Genomic DNA, 13,712 nt, shown 5'->3' with positions numbered 1-13,712 from the left:
CCGTTCAGTTTCAAAAGATGACAAGGAAACTCGGAATGTAACTCACAACGTTGAAACCCATGAAGAGATGTCCAAAAAAATTATTGGTGCCCACACTGGTTATGACATATCGAGCCAGTCTTCCTCCATCCAAATAAAAATGGCAAAGAATTTGAACAGTTGGTCTGTCTGTGTGTTTCCTTTCAATTGTCATTAATTGAAACTGTGTTCATCACCTACGAATTCATTTTCACCTCCAAACAGGTTACAACAGTCAAAATAAAAAAAAAACAACAAGCTTTTAAACTGGAGTGGTTAGACTCACTATAATGACATTCGGCCGATGGCGATTTAAGTCGGGTTATGTTGAAGTATAACTCAGTGATATGGTTGGAGCATTCACCTCGTGGCAATCATTAACGGTTATGAAAGCCTAAAAAGCTAATCCTCTTAGTTACTAAATATATGTGTGTACTTTTTAGTTGGCTCAATTAACTTTGTATTTATATAAAAATAAAATAAAATTATTGATAGTATCACGCAATGCTTCTGTTACAGTGCGTTTTGTTGGTTGTCGGTAATTACCTAGCCATTAGCGATAGGAACTAGGTCGACTGTTTTGTGTTGTGTGAATCAATGCTCCTACATCGGATAGCTGAATTTAACTAATGTGTCACTTTTAGGGAATGTTTGTGTCACTCAATTAAAATCGTTTAGACCAAATGAACTAAAACCGTTTCTATTTATATTTAGACTATTTGCCACTTAATGGGGCTTTCAAATACAGTTCCAAATAGTAAAGATAGTATTGTATGTATGTATGTATCTGATAGCAATTTAGAAAATTATACTTTAAAGGTAAAGTGGAAATTTTGTGGGCGTAAAGCTTTTACCTGGTTTAGGGGAAAATGAAGTTCAATTTTGTTCACTTTAAACATGATAATGTTGCATTTAAATGTGAAGAACATATGATTGATTTTAACAGATACGTTCGAAAATATGTTATGAATAGTATCGGTTTTAATTTGTTAACGTTGCTCGACATTTTTCGTGTCGTTAAATGAAGCATTGTTTGGATAGCGGGAGACGAGCGAGGTTAGGGGGTGGTATCATGGCGTCCTGTTTACGTTATAGCTAGCTGTTATAATATTATGATTTATTACTCAATCGCTGCGCCGCCAGGCAGAGCGGCTTCGTAATATCACCTGAATTTTGTTCACGTTTGCACACTTAAACTAAGGTATTCGAGCAACGCTTTAACACGTAAAGGAGAGCCTTTGATATGGTTTCGTCATATATAAATTAGCTTGATGTATTTAAAAGTTAAATACAAATTTCGCGAAAGGTATAATGAGGTAAATTATTTTTTTATTTGTCGATATAGTTTTTGCAGCCTGCACATAGTATCCGACCACGAAATATAAAATGTGCAGGTATGAAATCAACAACGGTGCTCCAAACAAATAAAAGTGAAAAGTAACTCTTGTATGTACACGAATAAAAGTGGATATTTTATCTGTGAAAGTGTGTACATAAACAAAAATTTTCATATTGATTATATGCAGAAACTAGTGAGACACGTAGTCCTAAACAGTTTATTTTATCACTTTATGTATCATGAAGACTTTGTATCTCAATAATCTATAAGATACGTGTAATTTTAACAATTTAAGTATAATTATTATATCAAATAAATATTCTACATTAGCTAAAGAAATTCGCGAGGCTTGATATAAATTACGGCCGCCCAAGAAGATGTTATGTAATATTCAAAGAGTGAAATCGAACACTGATGGAGTTCCGTATCATGGAACATTTCTGGGGATCCTTAATTGAATGTGGCCGTTCATTACTTAGATATGAATGACGAAAAACTTTTGATTTGGTGGAGTTCAGACGGCACGGGAGGTGATTGAATTAAAAAACTTTTTCATTAATCACACAAAGCATAGATGGACTAGTACGAATAAATATACTTAATAACAAATTACTTAGTATGACGTATTTTATAAACTAATTTAAACATTCGTATCGCCTGTGTCCCTTTCATTGTAATAAAAAATACAGACTATAAATATAAAGAAAAGAGGTTTGAAAGATTTGTTTGGTTCCACGTTTATTGGGAACTTAAAAAAACGGAGTTTTGCATCAATTTGAAAGTTGAAACAGATAACTGTAGCAGCATTTGTTTGAGATTCAGAAGAATTCCAATAACATAGAAAAGAGCAATGGCCGTTGTGGAATATGGTAATGCAGGTGTCTTTTCGGATTTTCACATTGCTTTTCTCAGCACCGGCTCTGTTTTTATTAAGGTTCTAGAATATACGTTAATATAGAGATTATACGAGTAAATGTTTTATGTTTATCTCAGGGATTCTGTAAAACAAATGAGCTATAAAGCAGTTGTTATTTAAAAAAATTTAAATCTACGTTCCTTGTTTTAAAGCTTTGTTTCGAGCAAGTTTCATTTTCTTGTTCTATAAAACTGAATTAAATCTATCGTTGTATGTATTATTATTTAATTCGTAATGGCCATGTTGATGAACGCGTTAAATTACTGTGACTAAGATTAAATTCATCTTTGCTACGTGATCTTTTTTATGGTGATTGTCTAAAAATATTTTTCTATTTATCTGTAGCAATAAATTGTATTGTGTTGAAAAGGAAAGGAATAAATTTTGATAAAATAATTTATATTAATTGCACCTGTATGTTGAAAATGTCACCAAATAAAGGTATAGCGCGTACGATTTATTGCTAAATTAATCACACACTCATATTACTATAAGTTAAACAAAAAGCATGTTTATCGTTGTATGGATCGGTTTGTTTAAATATATTTAATGTTAAAATGCCATGATGGTTCCCAATATTTAAACATTGAATACGATTATTTAAAAAAAAGTCGTCCATCGCGCATACTACTTCAATAAAATACTTTTAATTTGTAAAAGCTTATCTACATTCATCTTCTTATCGGAGAAGTGTTTTTATTTTGTATCATCTTCATCTATAATAAAAGTACGAGCAAAACAAAAAGAATCGTCTCATTGTAGAGATAACAATTCTGCAAAACTTAAGCATTTCTTTCAAGTAAAATGATTTGTTTTATTAAATACAATCCCCTTAAAACCGATCTCTATCTAAGAACCAGAATGTCATTAAAAATTTACTTGACTTTTTTCATTATATTTTTTTCATTGTTATTGTTATTAACTGATACAGTTAAAGGGCATCATGTATACCGGTCGCTTTAATATAACACCTGGAGATTTAATTACCTTATTAGATTCGTATTTATAAGGCTTCGCATGAGGAAAAGAAAATAATCCTATTACAAGCTAGTAATGGCAAAGAGACGTTAATTAGCGTTACTACCAAAAAGACGTCAAATTCTAGGTGATATTTTTAGATGTTTAAAAAAAATAAAAAGTATTTTTAGCACCCAGATGTTTTTTTTTTCAAACTAGCTATCATACTTAAAAATCTGATAAGTCCTTCTATTTTATTATCGAAGATTAAAATATAAAAAATATTTCCTACTCACCATAACAGCATTCATCTTAAAGTCCATGTGGTTCTTAACTTCAACAGCCAGCTCTCTCACCAATAGCAGGCCATCTTTTCTCACGACTTCCACATTGTATTCGTGGTATTTCTGCACAGAACCAAAGTAAAGAAATAAATTATTTTTTCTGCTAATAAAGACTTCACTTATATGACGTATCATGTGAACAATAATTATTATTTGAATATTTTAATTTTGTATGTGTGTTACTAACTTTACAGGTTTTAAAAGGTACAACGGTATTCATGTTCCGAGTCTGTATGTACACTACATAGGAAGCGATTTCCGTTTCTCACTCAATAATGTAACTTAACAGACGAATCCTCTCAGCATTCCATGGATCCACCGTGCGGGTGCCGGGTCCATCGCGTTGCTGGGAGAGGAGCTTCAACAGTGCCTGGGACTTGCGACCCAGGTGTAGGTTTACGTTATCTAACAAGCGTTAAACGCTCACCTCCACCGTCCAAGCTCCTCTCGACCTAACTAAATTTGAGACGAACCTGCTAGGACTGCCTTCGACGAACGTTCCAAGAATGAACTAATGTTAGTCCTTGACAGGCCCAAGTCTTTTATACTTATTACTATAATGAGCAAAAATTTATGATTTAAAAACTGTTAAAACTCCGTATGCAGCGAGACGATGCCAACTTAGACTAAGTATAGTGATCCTGATCGCTGTTTTAAAACACGATTTGCTACTGGCTACAATATCGATCCATATGGATATCGTTTTCGTATTAGATAACGTGCTGAGATTCTAAAAGATCATCATAAAAAGAAAAATAAGATCTGAAGAAGGAGTGAAATATCTTCAGTAGGTAATAAATTTAAGATAGGCGACATTCCATCATACACTGGTTACTCTATCCGGGCATATCCATCAAATTCGTATCGATTTGGGAATTGTTTTTCAAACGGTCCAAAAAGATGTTCAACAATTCAATCTTTATTCTGTTTTGGGTCAAACAAAATTTGAGAGATAAATGTTTTGTTAATGATTTATGATGAAGGATTAAGAATAAGTTATTTTAGATATTCTTAAGATAGACTTATAGTTTATGGTCTATGGTCCTATTATAAGTTTAAACCTTTTTGTATTTATTTTGGTTTGATAATAATGTATAACATATTTCAAACGGATTAAAAACTACATGAAAGAATCAATAGGAATAGAGGAAATGATATTTTAAATGCTTTCCATGTATACCATTATAATAAATGTCAATATTCTGATGTCTGAAAGTGTGAGGGTCGAGTGGAACTAACGTATCTGTAATTATAGTTTGAATTATACATTACACTTTATAACAACATCGGTTCCAGCAATAATTTACCAAACACAACAGCAACCAGTATCAGAGTAGGGCAGACACATAATTTAATGCCTTCATGAGGGCAGATAAACATCGGGAGGCGTGTAAAGCTCGTATTATTTGCTAAAATGACAACAATCGCGTCGCACTCCCTCTACCTAACGCTCTGAGTTATTGGGACCGACGTGGCGGGACCTGTCACATTTAAAAATGGAACGAACACATCCGGCATTTGCGGATGGTAGTTGCCAAATTATTGGTATTCGGCACGCGCCACCGAGCAAGCGTTGTTATTGAATTTTTGATTGTGCCCGATGTCGCTTTTGTTATACTATCAACTTTAATGAGCGAGTGATTATATAACTGGGATTTACAATAGTTTGATATTTTTTATTTCTATTTATTTTGCGGTTGATAAATATTAAGTGATGATTGTTTAAAAAACTATGCAAGGGACAAAAATTCTAAACGATTCCGATTATGTGTCAAGCGAATATAGAAACAAACTGACACGTTGATAAAATCGACACATTTTTAAAGTGTTTTTTTTTTTAACAAACAAAACTGATATTTTTGCAAACGAAACTTAAACACACTGACTGCATTTAATTTACTCAAAATTTTGGCTTATTTTGGAAAAAGAATTTTTATGACTTGACCGCAAAGGTACTAAAATAAAGTTATATATATAAATAAATTATTATAAAGTTTTTAACAAATGTGAATTAACTTGTTCCAGCTGATATACGACGTTGACTTAGATTTAAGTATGTTGAGATAATATTAATGAGATCGGGACACGGACATGCCATATAGGCTTTATGTAATGGCTATAAACCTTTTTACTGCAAAAAGTCGTCGTTCACCAGATTAAGTCCATTTTTAGTATACCTTCAAGAGCGTGAAATAGGGACTGGGAAGTGATATTTCGAGCGTATTTAATTATGACGCTATTTATTTAAATTTATATTCATTAATAAAACCGTCTAAAAGTAAATAACATTGTTAAATATTCGTTAAATTTATTCACGTTATATTAAGTCAGCATTCAATTCTAAATTAAAAAAATAAAATAAAAGAAAACCCAACGAGTGCGTTGTCATTTAAAGATTAAACTCGCAAGCTGAAGGTATTTTACATCCTATGGAAAAGACCTGATTATTTTGCACTTATATAACCAAATATCAATATACTTTAACCAAATATAGCAAAGAACAATTAAAAAGAAACTAGCTTTCAAGTTAAAAAACGCCGCATGCAAAATAATCGATCCTGTTTAGAGCTACGATGAAACAGACAGACAAACACCCACAGCCATCTACATAAAACTCATAACATCCCTACTTTTGATTCGCGGCTTAAAAATATAGAGAGAGATTTCTAATATAGATCCCATTTCATGTTTATAAAGTTTCCTTCGCAAAATAAAAGTATTGCTTTATTTGGTTTGTATTCGTTCAAATACGAAGAGAATGGAAGTTTGAGCGACGGTTTTATTCTATTTGCCCGTTAAAAATTCTTCTAAAATATGCATCTTCCTTAAAATATTCTTGGATAGGCACTAAGAATATCTAGATAAGTACAATATTTAAAGTCACATAAAATTTTATTACATTCTTCATAATAAAATATTACTAAAGCAGGCCTCGGTGGAAGCCGCTGCAGGACTTTAAGCCTTAAGACTTACAACACTAATTAAAATTTAGGAGACAATAAATATAAAAAGGATTCACTTGTTTATAATATCATTTTTAATTTTGAAACGGGTCAGGACAGGTGGGAGACCCGAAGATAGAACGATGAAGACATCGCAAGAGATTTGTATGGTTATTCAAAGTAGGCATAGTCACGCAACATGCGAGGATTCAATAATTTTTCATTTAAAAATCTCCGAACATTGTATTATTAAAATAGGATGCTAAATGAGAAACGAGAGTACCTTCTTATGAAATATAACGACAGAAACCTAGACTAGACTAAACATGTGTCACTTTGCAGCAAATAACAAATGACAGAAGGTCCCACAAAACAAAGAATCACTGAATAAAGTCTATAGCACTAAGTCTCACTTACTATAACCTTTTTGTATTAAGATAAATTTAAAAAGTAAGTAAGTTTTGAGTCAAAGAATTATCCTCTTAACATTAATACATAATCCATGAGAGTTACCGCAAACATAATTCTATGTTGCTTTTAACTAATGCTTATGCAAGCCGTAATCCGACATAAAATATGACCAAATATTTGAATGCAACCCATGTTGATGTTGAGACGAACTCTTAATATATCACTGCGCCAAAACACTTCATATTCTAATGAGATGCTTCAACGTCACTGTTTCAGTGGATGGGTCAAGTAAATTATAACTTGTATACGTTCACGTTTCAACATTCAGCTTTCACAGTTCAATATAGTTTATTTATGTCGAGGATAGTTTTTAAATTATATATATTATGTGGATAAAACAAAATCCCAACTTAAACTTTTAATAAAATATTTGGAACACGTTAAATTTTGTTAAATCTTTTATTTTGGATGTCTTTACTTTTAAAGGTGAATAAATGTTTCAAATTTGATTTACTTACAAGCCAAATAGCTTTAATATTTGCATAGATAAAGTTGTAGGTAATAATATAAAGGAACTGTGAGTCTACAGATACATTTTATATATAAAATTTTGTATTTGCAGGGATACTTTATTTTAAATCTTAATTAACTGTATTAAATCCGTGGCTGTTTAATTTAAATTCAAACCTAGAAGGTATAAAGCTTTAGTATTAAAAAATACAGCCAGGGCACTCAAACAGGTTACGTATTAAATAATTATAAACGTCGTCTTAAAATACTGGCAATATTTTAATCAAGGCTGGTGTTGATAATTTATATATTTAATAAAGTAAGCATTGCATTAGAGCGACCCTCGGGGACACGTCCGTCGACAAGGAATCAAAATCCAATTAAGCCAGTTAATTTAATCTGCTCCGTACTCCATCCTTACGGACCACTGATTGGATGCTGCCCTCGACCCGACCTCCGAACCGATCTCCAAATATCACCTTGTTTTCATATAAAAGTTTTCCTATATCGTATCTATGGACATCCGAAAATTCAAATCTTTGTTACGATAAGTTCTTTAAGAAAAAAAAATGAAGCAGCATTCAGAATGACGTCGATAATTTTCGATATTATAAAAATCCAAAAAGATTGAAACCAAAAAGTTTTAATCGTAAATAGTTTTACAATATTAAGGCACGCAAATAAATGTCTGCTGTGGCTCATTGTTGATGTTTACGCTGTATTATCCATTATAATAAAACATTTTGATGCTACACTTAGTATAGACCGCTTCACGGCTATAAATACTGAATGTTGTCTTGTGTACGGAACGCTACGCTCTAGAACATTATATAATATCATTGCATAACCCGTTTCGACCCCTACCTATTGTGAGACATTGGAAATACCGCAATGTTACAAACTTACGTATCCACAGTTATACAGCAGTTTTTGCTAAAGCCTAGCTTAGATATTAAATTGTGTAAGAGCTTGACTTTAATATATATCTTTAATGATTTATGATATACATAAATAATAACGAATTTCAGAAAGTATTAAACGGAAATCTAAAAAGAAACCTAAGAGTATTTTCAATTGCTGTGGTCATTCGTTCGATAAAATGTATTCAGACGCTTGTGTTGGAAAAGTAACAAATAAAATGTGAATACGCTTAGTCACGATACATAGACCGTTGGACCGCTTCTTGCTATCGGACAGGACTTTCCACTTCGCTTTTCTGCGTACTCACAAGAGAACTCAATTTCATGACAAAAAATACACCAAACAATAGAGTAGGCCTCCCCGTTACATGTCGATATCGATATAAAATATCTCGATATTACGTATCTATTTAATTAAGGCATGCCCGTCTAAGCGATATTGCAGTCTGCGGTTTCTATTTGACCACAAATTCATATCTACATTACGCTATATAACGTAAACGGCATAGCTACCGATCTGACATGCGATAAAATATACAAACAGTAGTATGTGTTTAAAAATATACATCGTGTTTTAAAATAAAATTGAATGAGTTGTGGAGTAAAATTGTACGAATTAGACAAAATTATTTTCGGTTTCGTGAAGTGGACGGGGGCGGTCATTCATTCCTTTACCTTTGATCTAAGAGAAGCATTCAGTGAACTTTCCACCGCAACCGTATATTCAAAGCTTACGTGAACATTAATTTGTAATTTCAGCGGTACATTTTTGGGTGTGTGTTATTTTTTAATTTGGAGCACTTTATATTTATTTATTACCATAAATGTATATGTTAAAAACTATGCTGCCGTCATAAATGCATATAAATTTTTATCGAATACAAAAGATTTCATCGACATTGGGTCGCATTTGATCTTAAGAAAACATGTCGGAATTTAAGAAGACAAATTCAAAAAAAAATTCATCAAACAGTGGCAAGCATTGACAACAAAGTAACATTTTTAATACAAATATAAAAAAAAATTAAAGGAGTTTAAAAAAAAAAGGTTATAACGATGTTATCTACAGTATATATAAATTTTTTTAATTCAGAATATTTATTTGTGTAATTTTTTTTTTGAAATGTACACTAGTTTAATTATATTTATAAATTTGAAGGTTAGTATATTTCTTTTAACAATAAAGTTAATATTTTTACTTGTTATTACTTCCGTTGGCGACTTTGGTAGTTGATTAATGACGTTGGGTATAATGTGTTTTCAAGTTTTTTTTTAGTTCATGTATTATATTTAGGTAGTATTAGTTTTTGGGTGCTAGTTCTACACCTTGAATATGTAGTTACAAAGTTAGAAGCTATTCTTTTTTTAAATAACGAAGTAAGTTCCACTGTTTCGTGTAACAATCCTACAAAAATCAAAAACTCTACGAGAAACAATTTTAAACATTTTTTTTTTTTATTTTTTATCTTTAATTCATTGAAACCAGTTCGTTTAAATTGTTCAATTGAAGTTTAAATATTCTATCACAATAGGATTTTAATGTACTTCAATAACGACATAGTACTTCAATAACAACAACTTATTCAGTCATGTAAATGTATTGTAGTAATAAGGTTTTGTGTATTTTTATTGTTGAAAACTTCACAAAATTATTCTGTCACAAATTCAGTGACGTGGTACTTCAAAGTAAGTCAATCATCATGACGATCAGGAGATAAATATGGCCGTTTACGAGATCGACAGCATTTGCTTATCGGTGCTACTTGTATGTAAAGAGTTACTTGTAGTAAGCGTGTCTGTTACTTTATTATCCATTAAAGTTAGTTGTAGTTATTTCTTTTGAAGGTTACAAATTTAAAACATAGTTATATTGTTTATTAAAAAAACCCCTTTTGTCCGGTAAAAGCAACGCTTCTCGAAGCATTTCCTTAATAATGCGAGTCCAGAACCATTCATGAATACACATAAATTGTGAAAATGAAATTAAAGTTTGTGAAGCGCAAAGGAGTGAACAAAGCGTCTTGGATTTTTCAATCTGTTCAAATGTTCTCTTATCACTAGATATTAATATTGAACATTTTTGTTCAAGTCCGGTTCAGGATTTATTTTCCTATATTTCAAAATTCAAATGTCCTTAAAGACCCGTGCCGTCTGTAAGGTGAACCGGTTTAAATAACGTACTATTATTTATCTGAATAAAAATATAATATAAAATAATAATAGTTTTTTTTTTATTTGAAATAAATACTCGAGTTTCAGTTTAAGTTTTGAAAAAATTAAGATAAATTATTTTGGAATCGTAAATATTTTTCAATACTAAAACATGAGCTAATAAAAAAACGTGACTTTAAAGTTCCATAGATGTAGTTGTTTTATTTCCGTGTCGTCATCAAATAGCACTTTACCTTGTCTTGTCAAACACGTTCCACTTTACCGAGATAGTGACCTAAAGCCGTATAGGCTTTCATAAAATGTAGAATTAGGTTAAACTTGGACGCTGGACCGAGTTACATCCGACGGATGGACAAAACATTTCAATAGATTCTATTCAATGTTTAATTATTTACAAACCGCACACTCTCGGCTCACTATATATCATTATATAGTATATTATGAAGAATTTAATATTAGGTACATTTATTTAGTTATTACTGAAATAAATAACTGCTGAATATAGGGTTAAATCTCTAACAATCTATTCTTTTATTGGAATAAAAATGTTCGTATTGAGATAATGAAGTAAGACTTAATGGAGGTATGAGTAAAACTGATTTAAGTGATATCGTAGTTTGACGATACACGCCGCTTATATTGAATAAGTTCCAATGGCAAAGTTCTCTTTGGAAAGATTATATTACTTTTAGGAGCGCGATCTTTCCTAGAATTTTGATTGCTTCATCACATCAACTTACATTGTAGTGAAATATTTATATCCAATAGAAGATATTTAATTCATTAAGGAATATGTTATAGTTCTTACGCAACACAAAACAAAGAAGTTGTTTGAAAAATAAAACATGCAAATTAATACAATAATATATGTCTTTTCTGTTATAGTGAAGACATTAATCTTTTTTATACGAACTATGTAAGTCGTGCTAAAAAAACACAACCACCATTACAAAGAGAACTACAGTCGTATGACTACTGCCATTACCAAATCACTTCATGTCTAACTTTCATACACTGGTCGATCGAATGCCTTACACGAACTTGAAACTTCGTATTAAATAAAATTATCGTTGCTATCCTACTGCCTTCAATATTATCCTCCATTGATTTAAACAATACAGAAAGGCGAAAAATTCTTAAACCCTCAGAGATAAATCCATCAAATTATTAGGTATAAAAGTCATAATTGAGGTGAAATAAAAGTTGAGCGTCCACGGAGCAAGTGTCGAGAGTAACTACAATCGAAGGCCACCGTTAATTATCGTATTGTATAGGAGATACGCTCCGTACTGGGAGTGTATCCAGCCTCCGGACCCCCTATCCCGGTTCGTGTAACTGGGTCGCGGGGCGGCAGTGAGGGCGGGGGGAGACCGGGGGTGAGAAGTCTCTCGTTGCGTTTTTGTGCCGGCGCGTCCAACCGATCGCCCCACTGATACCCCTCGCTTCACATCTCCAACACTAACAACGGATGCTGTAATGATGCGTTTACTCACGTTTTGTATCTGATTCATTTTTGTGAAGTGCCGCCCGAACTCCCAAAGGTCGACGCCGAATTTTAGCGCCCAATTCTTGACTCTGCAACAAAAATGTTTTATGTGTTACGCATTCATTTGAAAGTTTTATTTCTAACTAAACAGTCGTTTCTAATAATTAATGTTTTGTTTATTAATAGTTGTGCTGCGTAGATTCCATGAAATGCCTAAGTTACTGTTTCACTCATTGCCCGCTCGACCAAAAAATAGCCATTGGCTCTAGGCGAGTTCCGTTCTACCTTCGTACAAATTTTAATTAAAATCCTTTCACCAGTTCGGTCTTGAAACGGTTACAGATAGACGGAATTACTCCCCATTTATACTTTTAGCATTGTCGATCCTGATTTGATCATATTAAGAAAAATTATCTAAAAAATAAATTAATAACCATTACAAAAACATATCACGTATGATCACGCCGCTCCCGTAGTCGTAGGTTCAAGTCCCGTGTATATAAATGTCTCATTTTATAATTTTTATTATATTCTATGATGAATCCAACCGCGACATACAAATTGTGGTAATTTTGACACTTGATATAAATGGGCCAGAGTGCTGTTTCATCATTTTTTCCGCTCCGCTGATCACCCCTGGATCAGGTACGACGAGTAGCTTCCTCGTACGAGATACGTCATTGTGGGGCCTATTTAATTAACGGGTAAGCCTTGGAGTACGTCGCGAGTGGTGCAATTGAAGATTTTATTGTTTATTTCGAGCTCAATTTCGCGACGTTTTTTTTTTATTTCATCCTGTTAATGATCCCTTGAAGAATATTTTAGCGTTCGCCCATTTATTATCTTAAAGAAGTTTTATTCAATACAAACTATTATTAAAAAAATTATAAAATACGATAAATATAATAACATATCATGGATTCTAATACACTTTAAAAAGTTTGTAAAAAAGCCATTTTTTCTATTCATGAATTGAAGCGAAAATGCAATTTAATATTCATGTAACGAAGATTTTATTTCGTTTGTATTCAAGATCTCAACGCCTTTGATATGGAGATATAATATCCATTCAATATGAGTAAAATAGAATTTAGTACATTTCATATAACTGAGGATATAGTGTGATAGTACATAACGCCTTGTAGATCTATACGACATATTACTAAGTCTCGTAAGAAAGTAAGTAGGAAAGAAGTAACATTTCTAATATATAAATTATTTGAATTTTCGTAACAATTTCTGAACGCTGTATAATTTCCTAAAAAATTAAATATAATAGCCATCTTATTAATATTAATGCTCCTTCCAATATATTTCCCGTCTATTTATTATTCCTATTGGATTTTGGCGACAGAGTACTCATTAGCAATCGGGGGATGTTCGCGGCCATTGTTCCTACAAGTTAGGCCGTCAACGACAGGAGTTGAGAATTTAAAATGATTTAAAAAGCAACCCATCTCCCTCTCGGACGAAGCCAGGTGTTCCCAAGCGGGGCTCTGAAATACGATCTCTTCAAATGAAACTTAAGAAAGGCTGTTACGACAGTCATATCTGTTATTTCCCTTTGCTTTTATTTGAAATGTTTAATACTTTTTAATATCAACGGGACCTTTCGTTTTACAATTTCGTTAACCGTTTTCGAGCTTAATTTATGTTGGATTGATTAACGTAACTTTATTTTAAAATATTTATAGTGT

The 13,712-nt window shown here is 32.2% G+C and overlaps 1 protein-coding gene across 3 annotated transcripts in view; it reads right to left on the bottom strand.

The window, feature by feature from the left end:
• LOC116778952 (voltage-dependent calcium channel subunit alpha-2/delta-3) overlaps nucleotides 1–13,712 on the bottom strand; it is a 41,464-nt gene that overhangs the window by 22,699 nt on the left and 5,053 nt on the right. For all 3 annotated transcript variants that reach the window (XR_009753972.1, XR_009753973.1, XM_032673061.2), the window contains exons 2-3: nucleotides 12,023–12,104; nucleotides 3,527–3,637 (exon numbers count right to left, since the gene is read on the bottom strand). Coding sequence is in view for 1 of the 3 variants with exons in the window: in XM_032673061.2 (XP_032528952.2) it covers nucleotides 3,527–3,637; nucleotides 12,023–12,104 (193 nt within the window). In the remaining 2 variants the exon portion in view is untranslated. The remainder of the gene's footprint in view (nucleotides 1–3,526; nucleotides 3,638–12,022; nucleotides 12,105–13,712) is intronic.

The sequence above is a fragment of the Danaus plexippus genome, chromosome 6, assembly GCF_018135715.1.
Source record: "Danaus plexippus chromosome 6, MEX_DaPlex, whole genome shotgun sequence".
Lineage (NCBI taxonomy): Eukaryota > Metazoa > Arthropoda > Insecta > Lepidoptera > Nymphalidae > Danaus > Danaus plexippus.
The sequence above is the reverse complement of the archived record's forward strand: the minus strand, read 5'-3'. Positions and strand labels throughout refer to the sequence as shown.